The 22,149-nt window shown below is 35.0% G+C and overlaps 2 protein-coding genes across 2 annotated transcripts; both read left to right on the top strand.

Annotated features, from left to right (window-relative positions):
* The first annotated feature begins 843 nt into the window (after nucleotides 1-843).
* LOC132163736 (linoleate 13S-lipoxygenase 2-1, chloroplastic) lies at nucleotides 844-8,146 on the top strand. The gene is made up of 8 exons (XM_088519266.1): nucleotides 844-1,224; nucleotides 1,551-1,819; nucleotides 1,979-2,216; nucleotides 3,362-3,691; nucleotides 3,829-3,914; nucleotides 5,993-6,103; nucleotides 6,199-6,767; nucleotides 7,299-8,146. The coding sequence occupies exons 1-8, from the start codon at nucleotides 864-866 to the stop codon at nucleotides 8,056-8,058; spliced, it is 2,724 nt and encodes a 907-aa protein (XP_088375392.1). The 5' UTR covers nucleotides 844-863; the 3' UTR covers nucleotides 8,059-8,146.
* Nucleotides 8,147-13,605: 5,459 nt separating this feature from the next.
* LOC148583949 (linoleate 13S-lipoxygenase 2-1, chloroplastic-like) lies at nucleotides 13,606-19,584 on the top strand. Its single transcript, XM_088519267.1, has 8 exons — nucleotides 13,606-13,794; nucleotides 14,155-14,423; nucleotides 14,583-14,820; nucleotides 16,238-16,567; nucleotides 16,677-16,762; nucleotides 17,456-17,566; nucleotides 17,662-18,230; nucleotides 18,759-19,584. Exons 1-8 carry the CDS (start codon nucleotides 13,629-13,631, stop codon nucleotides 19,516-19,518), a joined length of 2,529 nt encoding a protein of 842 aa, XP_088375393.1. The 5' UTR covers nucleotides 13,606-13,628; the 3' UTR covers nucleotides 19,519-19,584.
* Nucleotides 19,585-22,149: the final 2,565 nt, after the last annotated feature.

Here is a 22,149-nt window from a genome sequence, read left to right as displayed (position 1 = left end):
AGCTACCAACACCGTACACGTATTATATATTAACAAAATCAGGAGGATAGTATGCTATGCAGGTTTCCTTTTTTTGGATATATTTGTACGTTATAAGCAGAATAGGGCACAAGTATACGTTAGATACAGAGAAGTACTCTTAATTGTCATTTGTCAAATACAATATTACATTGCTGAATTGTAGAAGAGTTTCCTTGTAAAGTCTAATATTCCTATCCATGATTATACGCAATTACGACGCATGCATGAGCTGGTTGCAATCGTTTCCATCTTGGTGCAGGCAAGGATAATATTTCCCTTAATGGTTTAGGCATATCAAATAAAGTTAATTTTCATTTGTCACCAGCTCGATAATTGGTTAACAAAAACGACAAGACAATGAGGTGAAGGAATGAATAATCAATCTACACTCGCCACGTACTAACTAGAATTTGATACTATCACGTTTTCTCTTTCTTAATAATTCATATATACATTTTTTTTTTCTTCTAATTATTCGAAGAAGAAAAAAATTCTCTTTTTTTTTTTTTTAAACGTGTGAATATATGTGATATATCTCGGAGTACTACGACGCCAATCATTAAATGATGTTGGATGTTTCAAGCAAAAGAAACAAAAAATAAATAAAATAAATCAAGTGTATATTTATTTATTTATTTATTTGGAGGTAACGTGCAAACGATTAGCAAGAGCCGAGGAGTATTATATGAATATCAAGCTCATATTTCTCCATGTCCTTTTCAATAAAGATACGTGCAATAAAATAAAGAAGCTAGCATTATAACTATTATATAAACCCTAATAAGAGCTGCTGTATTTCCACAACTCAAGTATATATCTCTCCCAAAAAGTTCACCAAAAAGATGATGAAACCACAGATAACTCAACTCTCGCACTCCACCAAAACCCCCTTCCTATTGCACAAGCCCTTCATCCATGGTGATGGCAATATTGCTTCACTTCCAATCATCTCAAGGCACTCATTCCAGAAAAAGAAGAAAAATGTTCGAGTCGGCTTCATCCCTACCACCAACGTTAACATAAAAGCTGTGGCAAGCACTACCGAGAACGAGAAGCCCACTTCTGTTGAAGCCATTGTCACTGTGAAACTTACCGTTGGTGGCTTCCTCTCAAACCTTGGATTAGATCGAGGGCTAGATGATATCAAACATTTACTTGGTAAAACACTCCACTTGGAGCTTGTTAGCTCCGAGCTTGATACTAGTAAGTACTACTTCAAGATCAAAAGTAGTATACCCCCACTATTTTTTTTTTTAATAATTAATTTCTGTAAATCTGTATTATTGAGACAAGAGTTACAAATAAAAATTAATTTTATTGTTGTTAATGTAAAAGTAAAAAATATTTATAACGTTCATAACTATTGTATACAATCAAAAATATCAAGAAAAAATATAGCCTTTGATGTATAGATATACGGCATAGCTGAACCACTTAATTCTCTTAATCTTTCTTTCTTCTTTGTTTTGATTTCTCTTCTCTAAATTTTAAGTTATAATATGTATGTAATATATTTGTGTATTTTGAAGGGACGGGACTAGAGAAGGAGACAATTAAAGGGTACGCACAATGGACGAGCAAAGAGGAGGACGAAGTGAAATACGAGTCAAGTTTTGAAATTCCAGAAGATTTTGGGGAGGTTGGGGCCATTTTAGTGGAGAATGGACACCAAGAGGAGATGTTCTTCAAGGATATTATCCTCAATGGCTTCCCTTATGGCCCCCTTCATATCAACTGTAATTCATGGGTTCATTCAAAGAATGACAATCCCCAGAAGAGGGTGTTCTTCGCAAACGAGGTCAGCCTACCACCTTGAAGCTTCCATTAATTTGCCTGTTTAATTTCTGTTTCCTGACAATATTTACACTTACATATATACTTATGCATGCATACATGCATATGTAAGTACATATAATATATATATAGATTTTTTTTTCTTTCAATTTGGAGCTAGCAGTCATACTTGCCATCCAAGACACCAAGTGGGTTGAGGAGGCTAAGAGAAGAAGAGCTTAAGATTTTGAGAGGCAATGGACAAGGAGAACGCAAGAGCTTTGAGAGGGTGTACGATTACGATGTGTACAACGATCTAGGAGATCCTGACACTAATGAAGATCTTAAAAGACCAGTACTCGGTGGCAAACAATACCCTTATCCTAGACGTTGCTGGACTGGACGCCCACGCTGTGACACAGGTGCCATATATTGCCCTTTTCCTTTTTGTTTTTGTTTTTTGGTTTTTTGAAAATTAACCCACACACGAACATGGAATAATGGGCTTCCATATATATTAATTTCCATTATCTCCTCGTATTGGACGTTGAATATATATGTACAACCCTATCATGTTAATTAGTTGAATTTGTTTTTTAGTGGTTGTCTTTTATTTTCTTTTTGTGGAGTCTTGACTTTTGTGTGTAATCAAATATTTTACCCAAGACGGGTCGAAAATGATAGGGTTGTACTAGCCACTAGGGGCCCTTGGTCCTTGTTTAGAAAAAGAGAAATGGTATATATATATATATATATATATATATATATATATATTTGCTCTCACATTTTAAAATATATTCTACAATTCAAAATTTAATAATGATTTATTTAAAATTTAATGAAAAAAATAAAATAAAATTTAAAAAATAAAAATAAAAAATTTGAAGGCAAGGGGAGCGGAACTCCATCACCTCTACCACCCTCTTCAAGGGTGGAGGGAAAATAGTATGGGTAAAAGGTAGGCGATTACTAATTGTCTGCGAATCGCATATATATATATATGAAACGGTGTCATTTTTATGTTTAAAATTTTAAATATATATACAAATATAGAAAATTATAGAAACTGTATGTGGTATGATATTATCGTAAAAACAACATCGCTTTGGTTTGTTTTTTTTCTTCTAAAAAGCGGTTAACGGTTAGTAACTCTACTAACCGCTAACTCTCAGTTAACCGTCTAGGCGCTTAACAGAAGTGGTAAGTGAATTTTACTAATTAACACCTGTTCACCCTTAATAGACTGTGGGACGAGGATGCATATGCGATACCCACAGGCCACATGGAAATTTTTATTGAATTACGTGAAAAATGGACAATTGATACTTCTTTCATAAAAAATTAGACGGAAAATATGACCAAAACTCAAAATTTTAATTATCAAAATTAGAATCTTATCCATCTATCACGGGATCAAAACTTAAGGGATATGGGACAATTTCCATTATTTGTTTTCTAAAAGTTGCTCACGAAGGCAACTTGCCAAACGTACGTGTTTATTAATTGGAAGAAAACATTTTTTATTTTGATCAGCAAATTAACAATCGATTAATTTGTACACATGCAGATCCATTGTCGGAGAAAAGGAGCAGCGGCAGCACCTATGTTCCTCGTGACGAAAGCTTCTCGGAAGAAAAGAGGCTAACGTTCTCAGCCAAGGCAATATACTCAGTGCTGCATGCGCTGGTACCTTCCTTAGAGACGGCAATCTTTGACTCCGAGCTTGGATTCCCCAACTTCACCGCCATAGATTCTCTTTTCAACGAGGGTGTTAACCTGCCTCCCTTTGAAAACCAGAAGAAAGGGTTCCTCAGCACCCTCCTGCCCAGGCTGGTCAAGGCCATCGCTAATACAGGAGAAGATGTGCTGCGGTTTGAGACCACCGACACAATGGACAGTGAGAAAACAACACATCATGCATTAAACAATTTGTCCTTAATTAATCATCTATATATATATATATATATATATATATATATATATATATATATATGCCTCTTTGATCTCTAAATGGTAGTGTTTTTGAACATGCAGGAGACAAATTCTTTTGGTTTAGGGATGAGGAATTTGCTAGGCAAACTCTTGCCGGTGTCAACCCCTATAGCATACAGTTGGTCACGGTATGATTTTTAAGATAAGAAAGTCGAAGAGTATTAAAATTTTCAGGCCACCCCCATGGCCAAAAGGGGTGGCCGAGCCACCCCCAAATGGCCTGAGCCACCCCCAATTTTTTCCGTTTCTTTTTTTTTTTTTTCAAAAAAAAAAAAAACATTTTTTTAATTTTTTTTTTTAAAAAATACATTTTTTTTTATTATTTTTTTTTTAATTAAAAAAATTTTAAATTTGTGCCACTTGTCAACGTCTAATTGGTCCACGTGTCAGTCCTAACGGTCAACTAACGGATTGACTAATTTGGTTACTTATCAAAACCACAGAGACCTCCTGTGATAAAAATGAAACCATAGGGAGAAAAAAATTAAAATTGAGAAACCCTAAGGGGGTATGGAGTATTTAACCCTTAATTTAATTAGTTAGTCGCTTCACCAATAGTGTTGCTAAGAGTACTAGTACTATATAAGTTTAGGGAAATTTCAGAAAATCCCCCTGAACTTTAAGCCGATTTGAAAAGCTCCCCCTAAATTTCCAAAACTCTCACTTAGGCCTCCTGAACTTTGGTTTTCTCACTTTGGACCCTTTTAACATTAAACTACGTCGTTTTGGATGTTTTATACCCGTTTTACCCTCAACCAAAACTACGTCGTTTTGGACTCCAAAACTCCACCGTTTTGGGCTTCAAAATTACTTCACCACCCAACCCAAAACAACGTCGCTTTTTAGCATAATAATAAATAAAAAATAAAAAAAAAAGTAAAAGCAAAATAAAAAAAATAAAAAATCGGGGTGGCTTTAGCCACCTCCTTGGCCAAAATGGGGTGGCCGGACCACCCCATTTTTGGCCAAGGGGGTGGCTGACCTTGGCCGGTCTGGGGGTGGCTGGACCACGCCCTTGGCCATAGGGGTGGTCTGGCCACCCCCAAAAGGCCAAAAAAAAAAAAAAAAAAAAAAAAAAAGGGGGGGGGGGGATGGGATGGGGTGCATTTGGGGTGGCCGGACCACCCCCAAGGAGCTGGGGGTCGTTTCGGCCACCCCATACGGCCAGTATGGAGTGCCCGAAACCACCCCAGCTCCTTGGGGGTGGTCCGGCCACCCCCAAATGCACCCCATGCCCTTTTTTTTTTTTGGCCAAGGGGGTGGCCGGACCACCCCCTTGGCCATGGGGGTGGTTTGACCACCCCCAAATTGGCCAGGGGGTGGCTCCATCCACCCCCTTGCCAAAAATGGGGTGGTCCGGCCACCCCATTTTGGCCAAGGGGTGGCTGAAGCCACCCCCGATTTCCCCTTCTTTTTTTTTCTTTTTTTTTTTTTGTTGCTTTTAAAAAAAAATAATAAATAAATAAAAATAAAAATTAATGCCTAAAATAACGTCATTTTGGGCTGGGTAGGTGTTGTAGTTTTAGGACACAAAACGACGTAGTTTTAGGGAAGGGTAAAATGGGTATAAAAAGTCAAATTATTTGACTTTTACGTTAAAAGGGTCCAAAGTAAGAGAAAATCAAAGTTCAAGGGGCCTAAGTGAGAATTTTGAAAATTTAGGAGGGGTTTTTTAAAATGACTGGAAGTTCAGGGGGGCTTTATGAAGTTTCTCATATAAATTTTTTATAGACTGATGTGGCAGTCCATAATTTGTAAAATAATTAGTAACGGACTTGTTAACCATATATATATATATATATATATATATATATATATATGTGTGTGTGTGTGTGTGTGTGTGTGCCATTAATTACTTTACCAACTATAACATTTTTCTTCACTAATGTTAGTTTGTTCAAAGTAATTACTATGTGTTTTTTTTTTTATTATAATATAAATTAAATGATTAAATTTATCATTTTCAATTAGTTTAAACTTTTAAGATAAGTGGTGATTTAACATTGTATCAGAACAAAGGTTGAGAGTTCAAGTCTTATATCGGTCATTCTCCTCCCATATATCCTCACTTATTAAGTGAAAGTTTGAGCATACACATGAGAAATAGTGTTTTAGAATATAAATAAAATTATTTAAACTTTTGAAATAAATAATAACTTTACACTATATATACCTACTAAATATTTGTATGAAATTAATTATGTAGGAATGGCCATTGAAGAGTAAACTCGACCCCAAGATTTATGGCCCTCCAGAATCAGCAATCACTACAGAATTGATTGAACGAGAGATCAAAGGCTTGATGACCGTCAACGAGGTAACAATATCATATGTAACATATAATCATAAGTAGTAAATCCTATGCCGACCATTTCTCTAGCTCTAACATGCACATGATAAACATTGATGCAGGCCATAAATCAAAAGAAGTTGTTCATACTAGATTACCATGATCTATTTTTGCCATATGTGAGCAAAGTAAGAGAGATTAAAGGGACAACTCTGTATGGATCAAGGACTCTGTTCTTCCTAACCCCAGAAGGCACTTTAAGGCCTTTGGCCATTGAGCTGACGCGGCCACCAATGGATGGGAAGCCTCAGTGGAAACAAGTTTTCATGCCTTGTTGGAATGCTACTGGTGTTTGGCAATGGAGGATTGCAAAAGCTCATGTCCTTGCCCATGACTCCGGAGTTCACCAACTTGTTAACCACTGGCTAAGAACTCATGCTGCTATGGAACCTTATGTAATTGCGACAAATAGGCAACTCAGTGTGGTACACCCAATCTATAGACTATTGCATCCTCACTTCCGGTACACTATGGACATTAATGCTCTCGCCCGACAAATACTTATTAACGGAGGGGGAATCATCGAGTCCTCATTCTCACCTGGCGAATACTCCATGGAGCTCAGCTCCGTCGCTTATGACCAGCAGTGGCAGTTCAATCTGCAAGCATTGCCAGCTGACTTAATTAACAGGTGATTCATTTGACAACACTTATATCCGACTCAACAAATATTTAGTTAAAAAATATATTTCTCTATTTTAGCTATCTACTTTTTCAAATCACATACGTTCAACATTTTAACTATTCACTTTCACTTTTTTGTTTAAAAAGTTATTTCTTTATCTACTTTTCATATTCCTAGGGAAAAGACAGAGCAAAATTACTTTTATTATTAATATAAATAAGGAGTTGTTGATCATCTACAGTGCTCAGCATAACGGCCCAACAAATCTTTAGTCATTTTATTGAGCCGGATGTGAAGCATTTTTTGTTACATTGCTAGTTAAAATAGCCAAAAAATTGATTTGTTTCCCTTTAAGGTAATGTGAATGCTCTTACAAACATGTAATACAATCTTATGTTATTGTCTGACGACTAGGATCGGATCGGAATCCCTACAATTGGCCCTATAGAACTGATTCTTATTCTCCATCATAGAGAAGCAATATATTTCCCAATTAACATGATCACTAATTAAGTTGTTGATTTTGCTACTTGCTAGGGGAATGGCTGTTGAAGATCCAACTGCTCCACATGGCCTAAAGCTCACAATTGAGGATTACCCATTTGCCAATGATGGCCTTGTCCTTTGGGACACAATCAAAGAGTGGGTGAGTGACTATGTGAACTACTATTACCCGAACCCAAGCCTCATAGAGTCTGATCAAGAGCTACAAGCATGGTGGACTGAAATTCGAACAGTAGGCCACGCCGACAAAAAGGATGAACCATGGTGGCCGATTCTGAAAACCCCAAAAGACCTCATCGAAATCATCACAACGATTGCATGGGTGGCGTCCGGACACCATGCAGCCGTAAACTTTGGACAATACTCTTACACAGGATATTTTCCTAACCGACCTACCATTGCCAGAACCAACATGCCCACTGAAGACCCTTCCGAGGAATCTTGGAACAATTTCTTGAGAAAGCCGGAAAGTGTGCTCTTGGAATGCTTCCCCACAAAAATTCAGGCAACAAGAATGATGGCGGTGATGGACATCCTATCAAATCATTCTCCGGATGAGGAGTATCTGGGGGACTTGGTAGAGTCTGCATGGGATGAAAACCTGTATATAAAAGGAGTCTTTGAACGGTTTAAGGGGAGGTTGATGAAGCTTGAAGGGATTATTGACGAGAGAAATGCCAACAAGAATTTGATGAATAGAAGCGGAGCTGGGATTGTGCCGTATGAGCTTTTGAAGCCATCCTCGCCACCTGGAGTGACCGGAAAGGGAGTTCCCTATAGCATTTCCATTTGAAGTTTAGGAAAGGCAATTAAGTTTTAAGGTTTAGGGGTATTTTTGTAAATTTATTTTTACATAGAGAAAGCTCTAAACTTGACTTATATTCAAATAAATTCTACAATAATTTTCTTTATCTTTTATTTTTTATACTATTTAAACATTCTTTTAAATAAATACTAGAGAAAAGAAAATTCTATTTAAATAATATTATTTCAAATAAATGTTAGATGAAAGAGAGGAGAGAGAAAGCTCTTTTATATTAAAATAATGTTAAAGAAAGCAAAAGTACTATCTTACATTTAGGGTTTAGTTCTCTTGGTATTCCCTTAATTTAGGGAATACTAGGAGAGTTCGTTTCAACTTCTTTTCTTTTTTTTTGTTGGAATTTTCTCTATATGTAAATTAGTGAATGTTGCTAGTTTTCTGAATTATTTTTTTATTCAAACTCGACAAAATAAAAGTTTAACCACTAAAACTCAGCCTTCGGATCTTTTTTCATGGAGAATATATAGTTTTCTTGAAAGTGTGGGCTAGGGCCGATGGCCATGCCCAACAATGCATATCAAGGTGAACAAAAGTCATGTTATGGATCGGGTCGAGGCCTGTGAAGGCCCAATTCACAGTTTGAGGCATGTCATAAGGGAACATGGATATTGGGATATAGCTGCAGCCGGCATGTGGGGATGAAATGAAATTGTACCGTCTCTAAGAGCATCTCCAGGAGCATCAGGTATTTTACCTAGTCAAAATTCATTATTCTTTATTTTACTTACTCATTTTTCTATACAAACTCCAACGGTTTCTTTATTCCATTCTCTAATTTTCTTTAAATATTATTATTTAATCTTTTTTTTATTATTATTTTCATTTTTCTCTCTCTCACTCTGACTCAACCCAAGCCCCCTATGGCCAACCTCTGCAATTATCTCTTCTCTCTCATCTCTTTCCCTCCACACCACCACAACCCAAAAAACTTTAAATTTTGGAGCTTAAACAACGCTACCACAAAAGATTTTATATTAGAAGAAAAAATGATTTTATACAGTCGGCCTATAGTGGATCTAAACCTCATCTGCAACGATGGGTTCTGGTGCTCATGTTGGGAAAATTTTTGTTTGGATTTTGGATGAATTTAGGTGTGGTTAACTTGGTCTTGAGGAATTGGGTCAGTATCATGGTTTGTAGGTGAGGAAGAATGATTTGATACTAGAAGGAATTGTGTCCAAACACTCATAGTCTCATACGGTATTACCCTTGCTTTGTCATTAATTGTCAAGAATTGACAAAGTCATCCAGCAAAGTTGTTGGTAGCATCTTACTGGAATTGGCAACTTGCCATGGCAATAATTCAGCAAGGCAAGAGTTGCTGTACGGCTTCGATTCTTCCAACTCAATCGAGCGATCGAGAGAAAAAAGACATTAACAGTGAAACTCACTCAGATTTTGGTTTGGGCAAAACATCAAACACTAGGAGGTTCTGCCGTCCGGGCATGGGCAGCTAGCTAGCTAGCGTGGTTTGATACAGACATCAAGACATCCCAGCCAATGAAACCGTGACGCAAGTTTGTCCGATTCGTACGTGGTGCAGCAGAGATCTAGATCGATCGACACCAATGTGGTCCAAGATCCGTGTGATTGAAGCCCGTTAAACAAGATTCCAAAATACATTTTTGGCTTTTTGTTTTTTTTGTTTTTTTTTTTTTTTTGGCTTTTTGAATTAACAAAAGTTGCAGACGGAAACATTATTTCCACACTGTGGTACCAAAGCATGGCCATTGGCCGGTGTCTTGTGCTTTATTACAATTTGTTGTTGTTGCTTTGTACCAGGGCGGCTCAATGTATTTTGGGGCCTTAGGCAAAACTTTGAAATTGGGCCTAAAAATTTTTTTTTTTTAAGTAACAATTTTTTTTTTTTGAAATTGGGCCTAATTTTTTTTTTTTTTTTAAGTAATATATATATAAATTCCTCTTCTCGCTTTTTGAGAAGCAAAATTTTTGATTAAGTTTTTATATTCAAGATTTTCTAATATCTTTTTTTTCAATTGATAATATGGCTAATCCATTTAATCTCTCTTGTGACATTGTTGATCTTAGGTAGGATTTTATCAATTTTAATTTTGAAAAACTTCTTTCTGCAGAAGCAACTGTAACAGGTATTGTCAATAAAATTCTATAAGCGATACATGCATTTGGAAAATAATCAAGTCTTTTTATATAATTTAATATGTCAATTGGAGCACTTTCTTCTATTTGTAAAATTTCTTTTAAAACTTTTAGTTCTGAAAATAAATCTAAACCATCAAGATCATGTTTTAGGAAATATTCTAGATTAAGACATTTATTTAGCACTAAGATTTTTCCAGTCATTAGTTCCTTCATTAGTTAGTTGCATTCTATTAGGTTTTGAATTAAACAACTTGCAACAAAAACAAAATACTCTATCTACATCTTTTAAATAGACTAGCCATTTTCTATTATGTTGCTCCCCATTTGATAATTTTCGTATATAATATGTATTAGAAAAATGCCTAGAGTTCTCATCTTTAGGAAAATCTATAGTATTGTATCATATTGGACCATTTTCTACTAACAAATCCCTTAATTTTGCATCAATATTTTTCCATTGGCCAGGGTCATAAATATTTGTAGCAAAAGAATTAGATACATCAATAACATTTTCATTATCTCCTAATTCTTTTTGATGAGTTTCTTGTTCATTTATGAGTTTTTCACCTAAATTATCCTCAATATTTTGTTTATTGCTAATAACAAATTTATTTAGAGCTCTTCTTTGAGATTCAATCAATTTGTCTACTTTTCTCTTCTTCTTTTTTAAGTTTTTCATATCCAGATGCATATTTTCTAGTAGACATGTTTAATTAAAAATACTAACAAATTAAACAAACACGATTTATCAAAAAAAAAAACTATGACTAGAATAAAATAAATGACAAAAATAGAACAATAAAACCTGATTTGGCAAAGGAATTATGAAGCAATTCTTGGAGATAGGACAGGAGACTTGGTCACTCAGAGTCGGAGAGGAAGAGAAAATGAGATAGGCAGAGAAGAAAAACTCATAAAAGAGCAAGTAAAGAGGAGAGGTAAAATGGCAAATAGAGAGATTCTGATATTTAAAATGCTCATAGTAGATTTACTAGGCTGACAGCAGTTTATATTTTTTGCTGTTGGCTTTCCCTAGATGGCTAAAAAATAATTAGGAAATAAATGACAATATTTTATTCTAACGTATATATTTTCTCACGTAAAACAAAAAAGTGGCTAAGAGCATGACTACAATTGTAGGCGTGAATCAAATCAAAAAATAAAATAAAATAAAATAAAATTGTAGGCGTGTACTATATGCGTGCAGAGGCTGTAGAGCTCTAGGGAATTGGGGAATTGGCATATAATGATGAAGGCCTTTAATGCTTTGTCTCTTTTTTTATTTATTTTTTATTTTTTTTTAAATTATTTTTAGAATTTATAATGGGTTTATTAATTGAGGTTTTATTAAATTGAGACCTTAAATTTTGATGCAAATTTTTTTTGGGCCCTATTAAAAATTTTTTTTGGGCCTTTAATTTCTTTTTTGGGTCAAAAATAATTTTTTTTTTTTTTTTAAAAAAAAAAATTTAACTCAAAAAAATTATTTTTGGGCCTTATTAAATTGGGGGCCCTAGGCGAGGGCCTAACTCGCCTAGGGCCTGAGCCGGCCCTGCTTTGTACTTATTCATCACCTTGTGTTGTCACTTTCTGAGAGTGCCAAAAATCGCATTATTTTGGTGATGTGCCACTCAGGCATACTCTACAAAAGTACTAAAACCTACAACATAATAATTCCTGTAAACTATGATTCAACTCAACTTAAAATGAGCGTATGCGGTTCTCCCTTTCTTGTAATTGGTTTTTATAGACAAATGCTATTATAGTCACGTTCAAATAAAGTAGTCGGAAGTACAAAAAGGCCTTATCATTCTCTGAAGCTAAAAATCTCCAAAACTCTAAAAACAATCTATTCTTATGGAAAGAAAAAAGAAATAAAGCCACTTACGGCCTACCCTCAAACATAATAAAATTCATGAGGTGCCAATCAGCCGCCAACATTAATATATATAATGCATGTCTTATATATATATATATATATATATATATATATGTTTTTGATAAGTGCATGGTTTAGCACTAATTAATCAAAGTGGAATATTATAATTAGGTGGCACATCGTGAGGAATCATCTATCCATTTTTCAACGGGGAAGGGTATAGGTGAGGTGATAGTGACGGGAGTGTTGAAGATTATTAAATGCATGGCTTTAGAAGCAATTGACTATTGGCGTTAATTAAGCCGTGTAGTATTGTTAATTTTGACTTAATTAACCTTATCTCCTATATATATATCTTTCTTGAATACCATGGTTTTCCTTAAATGAGTAATGGGTATATATATGGCATGGACGTGTTAATTAATTATACGACTTTTCACGTTATCGCGTGGAAACATTGGCTCAAATATTATTTAACTTTCATTTGACTGCAAAATAGAGCTACCAACACCGTACACGTATTATATATTAACAAAACCAGGAGGATAGTATGCTATGCAGGTTTCCTTTTTTTGATATATTTGTACGTTATAAGCAGAATAGGGCACAAGTATACGTTAGATACAGAGAAGTACTCTTAATTGTCATTTGTCAAATACAATATTACATTGCTGAATTGTAGAAGAGTTTCCTTGTAAAGTCTAATATTCCTATCCATGATTATACGCAATTACGACGCATGCATGAGCTGGTTGCAATCGTTTCCATCTTGGTGCAGGCAAGGATAATATTTCCCTTAATGGTTTAGGCATATCATTCGTGATTTGATCAAATAAAGTTAATTTTCATTTGTCACCACTAACCAGCTCGATAATTGGTTAACAAAAACGACAAGACAATGAGGTGGAGGAATGAATAATCGCTCTACACTCGCCACGTACTAACTAGAATTTGATACTCTCACGTTTTCTCTTTCTTAATAATTCATAAATACATTTTTTTTTTCTTCTAATTATTCGAAGAAGAAAAAAATTCTCTCTCTTTGTTTTTTCCTTTTTTTTTTAAACGTGTGAATATATGTGATCTCGGAGTACTACGTACGATGCCAATCTAAGCTATCAATGCCAATCATTAAATGATGTTGGATGTTTCAAGCAAAAGAAACAAAAAATAAATTAAATAAATCAAGGATATATATATATATATATATATATATATATATATCATTCCAACTCAATGAGGATAAAATTTGGTTGGACAATTTTAGCTTCATTTTCCATTAATTTTTACGTGCAAAAGACTTTATATTTATTTATTTATTTATTTGGAGGTAACGTGCAAATGAAACGACTTAGCAAGAGCCGGGGAGTATTATATGAATATCAAGCTCATATTTCTCCACGACGTCCTTTTCAATAAAGATACGTGCAATAAAATAAAGAAGCTAGGCTAGCTAGCATTATAACTATTATATAAACCCTAATAAGATCTGCTGTATTTCCCCAACTCAAATATCTCTCCCAAAAAGTTCACCAAAAAGATGATGAAACCACAGGCCACTTCTGTTGAAGCCATTGTCACCGTGAAACTTACGGTTGGTGGCTTCCTGATCTCAAACCTTGGATTAGATCGAGGGCTAGATGATATCAAACATTTACTTGGTAAAACACTCCACTTGGAGCTTGTTAGCTCCGAGCTTGATCCTAGTAAGTACTGCTTCAAGATCAAAAGTACTATACCCCCAACAATTTTTTTTTAATTTTTTTTAATAATTAATTTCTGTAAATCTGTATTATTGAAACAAGAGTTACAAATATGAAAATTAATTTTATTGTTGTTAATGTAAAAGTAAAAAAGACTTATAACGTTCATACTATTTTTATATAAATAGAGTATTGTACACAATCAAAAATATCAAGGAAAAATGTAGCTAAGCTTTAATGTATGGATATACAGCATAGCCGAACTACCTTAATTCTCTGAGTCTCTCTTCCTTTCTTGTTCTGATTTCCCTTCTCTAAATTTTAAGTTCTAATATTTATGTAATATATTTGTGTATTTTGAAGGGACGGGACTAGAGAAGGAGACAATTGAAGGGTACGCACAATGGATGAGCGAAGAGGAGGACGAAGTGAAATACGAGTCAAGTTTTGAAATTCCAGAAGATTTCGGGGAGGTTGGGGCCATTTTAGTAGAGAATGGGCACCAAAAGGAGATGTTCTTCAAGGATATTATCCTCAATGGCTTCCCTTGTGGCCCCCTTCATATCAACTGTAATTCATGGGTTCATTCAAAGAATGACAATCCCCAGAAGAGGGTGTTCTTCGCAAACAAGGTCAGCCTAGCTCCTTGAAGCTTCCATTAATTTGCCTGTTTAATTTCTATTTCCTGACAATTACACATACATATATACTTATGCATGCATACATGAATATGTAAGTACATATAATATATATATATAGATTTTTTTTTTCTTTCAATTTGGAGCAAGCAGTCATACTTGCCATCCAAGACACCAAGTGGGCTGAGGAGGCTAAGAGAAGAAGAGCTTAAGATTTTGAGAGGCAATGGACAAGGAGAACACAAGAGCTTTGAGAGGGTGTACGATTACGATGTGTACAACGATCTAGGAGATCCTGACACTAATGAAGATCTTAAAAGACCAGTACTCGGTGGCAAACAACACCCTTATCCTAGACGTTGCAGGACTGGACGCCCACGCTGTGACACAGGTGCCATATATTGCCCTTTTCCTTTTTGTTTTTGTTTTTTGGTTTTTTGAAAATTAACCCACACACGAACATGGAATAATGGGCTTCCATATATATTAATTTCCATTATCTCCTCGTATTGGACGTTGAATATATATGTACAACCCTATCATGTTAATTAGTTGAATTTGTTTTGCCGCTTCTCCTCATGGGAATGGGGCTTCCCCCAACCTTCTCAATAGGCTTGTCACGGCCGGGGCTATTGGTGCCGGTTGATCAGATAGGCAATGAATAATAGGGGTCAACCAACCTAAGAACTACTCCCATGAACTATAAGGCTCTCAGTCCTCCCCGACTGAGCGGAGGCTGCTCCTAGGTTTCTATCTTGGCGGTAAGTAAAGAATTTGACCCGGAGTAAGATGAGTGTGTTTGCCCCTCCAGTATGTTTGGTTGCGTCTCTGCTGGAGTTCACTGGTCGTTGTCTTTTGTTTTCTTTTTGTGGAGTCTTGACTTTTGTGTGTAATCAAATATTTTACCCAAGATGGGTCGAAAATGATAGGGTTGTACTAGCCACTAGGGGCCTTGGTCCTTGTTTAGAAAAAGAGAAATGGTATATATATATATATATATATATATATATTTGCTCTCACATTTTAAAATATATTCTACAATTCAAAATTTAATAATGATTTATTTAAAATTTAATGAAAAAAATAAAATAAAATTTAAAAAATAAAAAAATAAAAAAAATTTGAAGGCAAGTGGAGCGGAACTCCATCACCTCTACCACCCTCTTCAAGGGTGGAGGGAAAATAGTATGGGTAAAAAGGTAGGCGATTACTAATTGTCTGCGAATCGCATATATATATATATGAAACGGTGTCATTTTTATGTTTAAAATTTTAAATATATATACAAATATAGAAAATTATAGAAACTGTATGTGGTATGATATTATCGTAAAAACAACATCGCTTTGGTTTGTTTTTTTTCTTCTAAAAAGCGGTTAACGGTTAGTAACTCTACTAACCGCTAACTCTCAGTTAACCGTCTAGGCGCTTAACAGAAGTGGTAAGTGAATTTTACTAATTAACACCTGTTCACCCTTAATAGACTGTGGGACGAGGATGCATATGCGATACCCACAGGCCACATGGAAATTTTTATTGAATTACGTGAAAAATGGACAATTGATACTTCTTTCATAAAAAATTAGACGGAAAATATGACCAAAACTCAAAATTTTAATTATCAAAATTAGAATCTTATCCATCTATCACGGGATCAAAACTTAAGGGATATGGGACAATTTCCATTATTTGTTTTCTAAAAGTTGCTCACGAAGGCAACTTGCCAAACGTACGTGTTTATTAATTGGAAGAAAACATTTTTTATTTTGATCAGCAAATTAACAATCGATTAATTTGTACACATGCAGATCCATTGTCGGAGAAAAGGAGCAGCGGCAGCACCTATGTTCCTCGTGACGAAAGCTTCTCGGAAGAAAAGAGGCTAACGTTCTCAGCCAAGGCAATATACTCAGTGCTGCATGCGCTGGTACCTTCCTTAGAGACGGCAATCTTTGACTCCGAGCTTGGATTCCCCAACTTCACCGCCATAGATTCTCTTTTCAACGAGGGTGTTAACCTGCCTCCCTTTGAAAACCAGAAGAAAGGGTTCCTCAGCACCCTCCTGCCCAGGCTGGTCAAGGCCATCGCTAATACAGGAGAAGATGTGCTGCGGTTTGAGACCACCGACACAATGGACAGTGAGAAAACAACACATCATGCATTAAACAATTTGTCCTTAATTAATCATCTATATATATATATATATGCCTCTTTGATCTCTAAATGGTAGTGTTTTTGAACATGCAGGAGACAAATTCTTTTGGTTTAGGGATGAGGAATTTGCTAGGCAAACTCTTGCTGGTGTCAATCCCTATAGCATACAGTTGGTCACGGTATGATTTTTAAGATAAGAAAGTCGAAGAGTATTAAAATTTTTACTACAAATTTTTTTTATAAATTGATGTAACATTTTATTATTGGTAAAATAATTAAGCAAAAAAATTAACTTATTAATTTAATTAGTTAGTCGCTGCACCAATAGTATTGCTAAGAGTACTAGTACTATATAAGTTTTTTATAGACTGATATGGCAGTCCATAATTTGTAAAATAATTAGTAATGGACTTGTTAACCATATATATATATATATATATATATATATATATATATATATGCCATTAATTAATTCACCAACTATAACATCAATATGTATGAAAATTATAGGATCGAAGCCAAGCATTTTTCTTCACTAATGTTAGTTTGTTCAAAGTAATTAATATGTGGGTTTTTTTTTTTTTTTTTATTTTTATTATTATATAAATTAAATGATTAAATTCATCATTTTCAATTAGTTTAAACTTTTAAGATAAGTGGTGATTTAACATTGTATCAAAACAAAAGTCGAGAGTTCAAGTCTTGTATCGGTCATTCTCCTCCCATATATCCTTACTTATTAAATGAAAGTTTGAGCCTACACGTGAGAAATAATGCTTTAAAATATAAATAAAATTATTTAAACTTTTGAAATAAATATTAACTTTACACTATATACCTACTAAATATTTGTATGAAATTAAATTATGCAGGAATGGCCATTGAAGAGTAAACTCGACCCAAAGATTTATGGCCCTCCAGAATCAGCAATCACTACAGAATTGATTGATAGGGAGATCAAAGGCTTGATGACTGTCAAGGAGGTAACAATATCATACGTAACATATAATCATAAATAGTAAATCCTATGTCGACCATTTCTCTAGCTCTAACATGCACATGATAAACATTGATGCAGGCCATAAATCAAAAGAAGTTGTTCATACTAGATTACCATGATCTATTTTTGCCATATGTGAGCAAAGTAAGAGAGATTAAAGGGACAACTCTGTATGGATCAAGGACTCTGTTCTTCCTAACCCCAGAAGGCACTTTAAGGCCTTTGGCCATTGAGCTGACGCGGCCACCAATGGATGGAAAGCCTCAGTGGAAACAAGTTTTCATGCCTTGTTGGAATGCTACTGGTGTTTGGCAATGGAGGATTGCAAAAGCTCATGTCCTTGCCCATGACTCCGGAGTTCACCAACTTGTTAACCACTGGCTAAGAACTCATGCTGCTATGGAACCTTATGTAATTGCGACAAATAGGCAACTCAGTGTGGTGCACCCAATCTATAGACTATTGCATCCTCACTTCCGGTACACTATGGACATTAATGCTCTCGCCCGACAAATACTTATTAACGGAGGGGGAATCATCGAGTCCTCATTCTCGCCTGGCGAATACTCCATGGAGCTCAGCTCCGTCGCTTATGACCAGCAGTGGCAGTTCAACCTGCAGGCATTGCCAGCTGACTTAATTAACAGGTGATTCATTTTGACATCACTTACATCCGGCTCAACAAATATTTAGCTAAAAAATATATTTCTCTATTTTAGCTATCTACTTTTTCAAATCACATACGTTCAACATTTTAACTATTCACTTTCACTTTTCTGTTTAAAAAGTTATTTCTTTATCTACTTTTTATATTCTCAGGGAAAAGACAGAGCAAATTTACTTTTATTATTAATATAAATAAGGGTTTGTTGATCATCTACAGTGCTCAGCATTAACGGCCCAACAAATCTTTAGTCATTTTATTGAGCCGGATGTGAAACATTTTTTGTTACATTGCTAGTTCAAATAGCCAAAAAACTGATTTATTTCCCTTTAGGGCAGTGTGAATGCTCTTACAAACATGTAATACAATCTTATGTTATTGTCTGACGACTAGGATCGGAATCCCTACAATTGGCCCTATAGAACTGATTCTTATTCTCCATCATAGAGAAGCAATATATTTCCCAATTAACATGATCACTAATTAAGTTGTTGATTTTGCTACTTGCTAGGGGAATGGCTGTTGAAGATCCAACTGCTCCACATGGCCTAAAGCTCACAATTGAGGATTACCCATTTGCCAATGATGGACTTGTCCTTTGGGACACAATCAAAGAGTGGGTGAGTGACTATGTGAACTACTATTACCCGAACCCAAGCCTCATAGAGTCTGATCAAGAGCTACAAGCATGGTGGATTGAAATTCGAACAGTAGGCCATGCCGACAAAAAGGATGAACCATGGTGGCCGATTCTGAAAACCCCAAAAGACCTCATCGAAATCATCACAACGACTGCATGGGTGGCGTCTGGACACCATGCAGCCGTAAACTTTGGACAATACTCTTACACAGGATATTTTCCTAACCGACCTACCATTGCCAGAACCAACATGCCCACTGAAGACCCTTCCGAGGAATCTTGGAACAATTTCTTGAGAAAGCCGGAAAGTGTGCTCTTGGAATGCTTCCCCACAAAAATTCAGGCAACGAGAATGATGGCGGTGATGGACATCCTATCAAATCATTCTCCGGACGAGGAGTATCTGGGGGACTTGGTAGAGTCTGCATGGGATGAAAACCTGTATATAAAAGGAGTCTTTGAACGGTTTAAGGGGAGGTTGACGAAGCTTGAAGAGATTATTGACGAGAGAAATGCCAACAAGAATTTGATGAATAGAAGCGGAGCTGGGATTGTGCCGTATGAGCTTTTGAAGCCATCCTCGCCACCTGGAGTGACCGGAAAGGGTGTTCCCTATAGCATTTCCATTTGAAGTTTAGGAAAGGCAATTAAGTTTTAAGGTTTAGGGGTATTTTTGTAAATTTATTTTTACATAGAGAAAGCTTTAAACTTGACTTATATTCAAATAAATTCTACAATAATTTTCTTTATGTTTTATTTTTTATACTATTTAAATATTCTTTTAAATAAATACTAGAGAAAAGAAAAATCTATTTAAATAATATTATTTCAAATAAATGTTAGATGAAAGAGAGGAGAGAGAAAGCTTTTTTATATTAAAATAATGTTAAAGAAAGCAAAAGTACTATCTAGGGTACCTATCACTTTTAGTTCTCTTGGTATTCCCTTAATTTGGGGAATACTAGGAGAGTTCGTTTCAACTTCTATTTTTTTTTTTGTTGGAATTTTCTCTATATTTAAATTAGTGAATGTTGCTAGTTTTCTGAATTATTTTTTTATTCAAACTCGACAAAATAAAAGTTTAACCACTAAAACTCAGCCTTCGGATCTTTTTTCATGGAGAATATATAGTTTTCTTGAAAGTGTGGGCTAGGGCCGATGGCCATGCCCAACAATGCATATCAAGGTGAACAATAGTCATGTTATGGATCGGGTCGAGGCCTGTGAAGGCCCAATTCGCAGTTTGAGGCATGTCATAAGGGAACATGGATATTGGGATATAGCTGCAGCCTGCATGTGGGGATGAAATGAAATTGTGCCGTCTCTGAGAGCATCTTCAGGAGCATTAAGTATTTTACCTAGTCAAAATTCATTATTCTTTATTTTACCTACTCATTTTTCTATACAAACTCCAACGGTTTCTTTATTCCATTCTCTAATTTTCTTTAAATATTATTATTTAATCTTTTTTTTATTATTATTTTCATTTTTCTCTCTCTCTCACTCTGACTCAACCCAAGCCCCCCATGGCCAACCTCTGCAATTATCTCTTCTCTCTCATCTCTTTCCCTCCACACCACCACAACCCAAAAAACTTTAAATTTTGGAGCTTAAACAACGCTGCCACAAAAGAAAGATTTGATATTAGAAGAAAAAATGATTTTATACAGTCGGCCTATAGTGGATCTAAACCTCATCTGCAACGGTGGGTTCTGGTGCTCATGTTGGGAAAATTTTTGTTTGGATTTTGGATGAATTTAGGTGTCGTTAACTTGGTCTTGAGGAATTGGGTCAGTATCATGGGGTGTAGGTGAGGAAGAATGATTTGATACTAGAAGGAAATATGAGAGGAGGGGTTGTTGGGTGGGTTTGTCCAAAAAACCAAGAATGCCTCGGTGAGGAAGAGGGAGAGAGAAGAGAGAGAAAAAAGAAGAGAGAGAAATAATATTATATTATATTATATTCAATCTAGTGTGCTACAATGAATAACAATTTGTAGCTATTTACTGTAATAGTTAAGGTATAATAATTAATATGAAGCTATTCTGTTGAAATAAAAAAATGGGCAAAAATAGCTAAATGTAACTAATATCTTCATTTTAGCTACACTGCTGAAGATGCTCGGCATGCTCTATATATATATTTTGTCATTCAAACTAAACAAATAAAAATTTGTTAACCACTAAAAACTGATAGCTTTGGGCTCTTTTTTCTTGAAATTGAGTTCGAATCTTGTTAATTTCTATTGAAGGTTTAAAGTTCGAATCGTGTTAATATTAATTAAATGATTAAATCAACAATTTTTTATCGGTTTAAGCTTTTGAAACAAATTAGTGTTTGTATATATATATAATCCAAAACTACAAATACGTTAATTTTATAAACTATTAAATTACTAGTTATCCAAAAAGTTTAAGCGGATAGGAAAAAGTAAATTTAATCACGTAATCAATACTTTACATAGACTCAACCCACATGATTGATAGATTACTCTTTTCTTTATTCAGTAAATAGAGGGAATCATAACAGATTATACTAAGAATATGTACAGTACTTCACATATATATATATATACCTTTTGAGAATATATATCAATTTTTTTTGCACAAGAGACGGAAAAAAGGGAGAGAGATTCGAACTAGCGACCTCCACCTCATGGTTTCCAGCCGATTGAGCTACCAATTCAAACTATTTTATGGCCTAAATTTTATTTTGTTATATTTAACTATATACTTAGTGTCACACCAACATATTCATCATGCAGTAATATATATACAACCATGAAATGAATTGATGAATGAGAATGGCATTGGGAGTTCTTTATAATTTGGAGTATTGTATAGATTGCCATATATTATCTATCTTCTTAAATTGGGAAATGGTCCATATATAGGGGACCATATACTATTGCCTATTGCCCTTACATGCTGCCAATGCATTAACCAAAAGGGCCACTCTTGTGTACCTTCTTTTCGAAAAGTTCCAAAAAATCGCCCTCATCTACTATTGGGGGATGAACTGCCACTGCATTTGCTTTCTTTATTACGTAACACTTAATAGGATTATGATTTCTCATTCCACCTATGTCACTATCCTTTTTTTAAAAAAAAAAATAAAGAAAGCAAATTACAAGTGAAAAAAAAAAAAAAAAAAAGAAATTTAGACGATTTTAATGCAATGAAAAGTAGAGAAAATATAAACAAAGTTTAATAGATAGTTCGATATTAGACATCCAGACCTACAATTATGATAGATCCCACAT

Source organism: Corylus avellana, chromosome 8 (assembly GCF_965113065.1).
Source record: "Corylus avellana chromosome 8, dhCorAvel1.hap1.2, whole genome shotgun sequence".
NCBI classification, from domain to species: Eukaryota; Viridiplantae; Streptophyta; class Magnoliopsida; order Fagales; family Betulaceae; genus Corylus; species Corylus avellana.
This window is presented reverse-complemented; position numbering and strand designations above follow the sequence as displayed.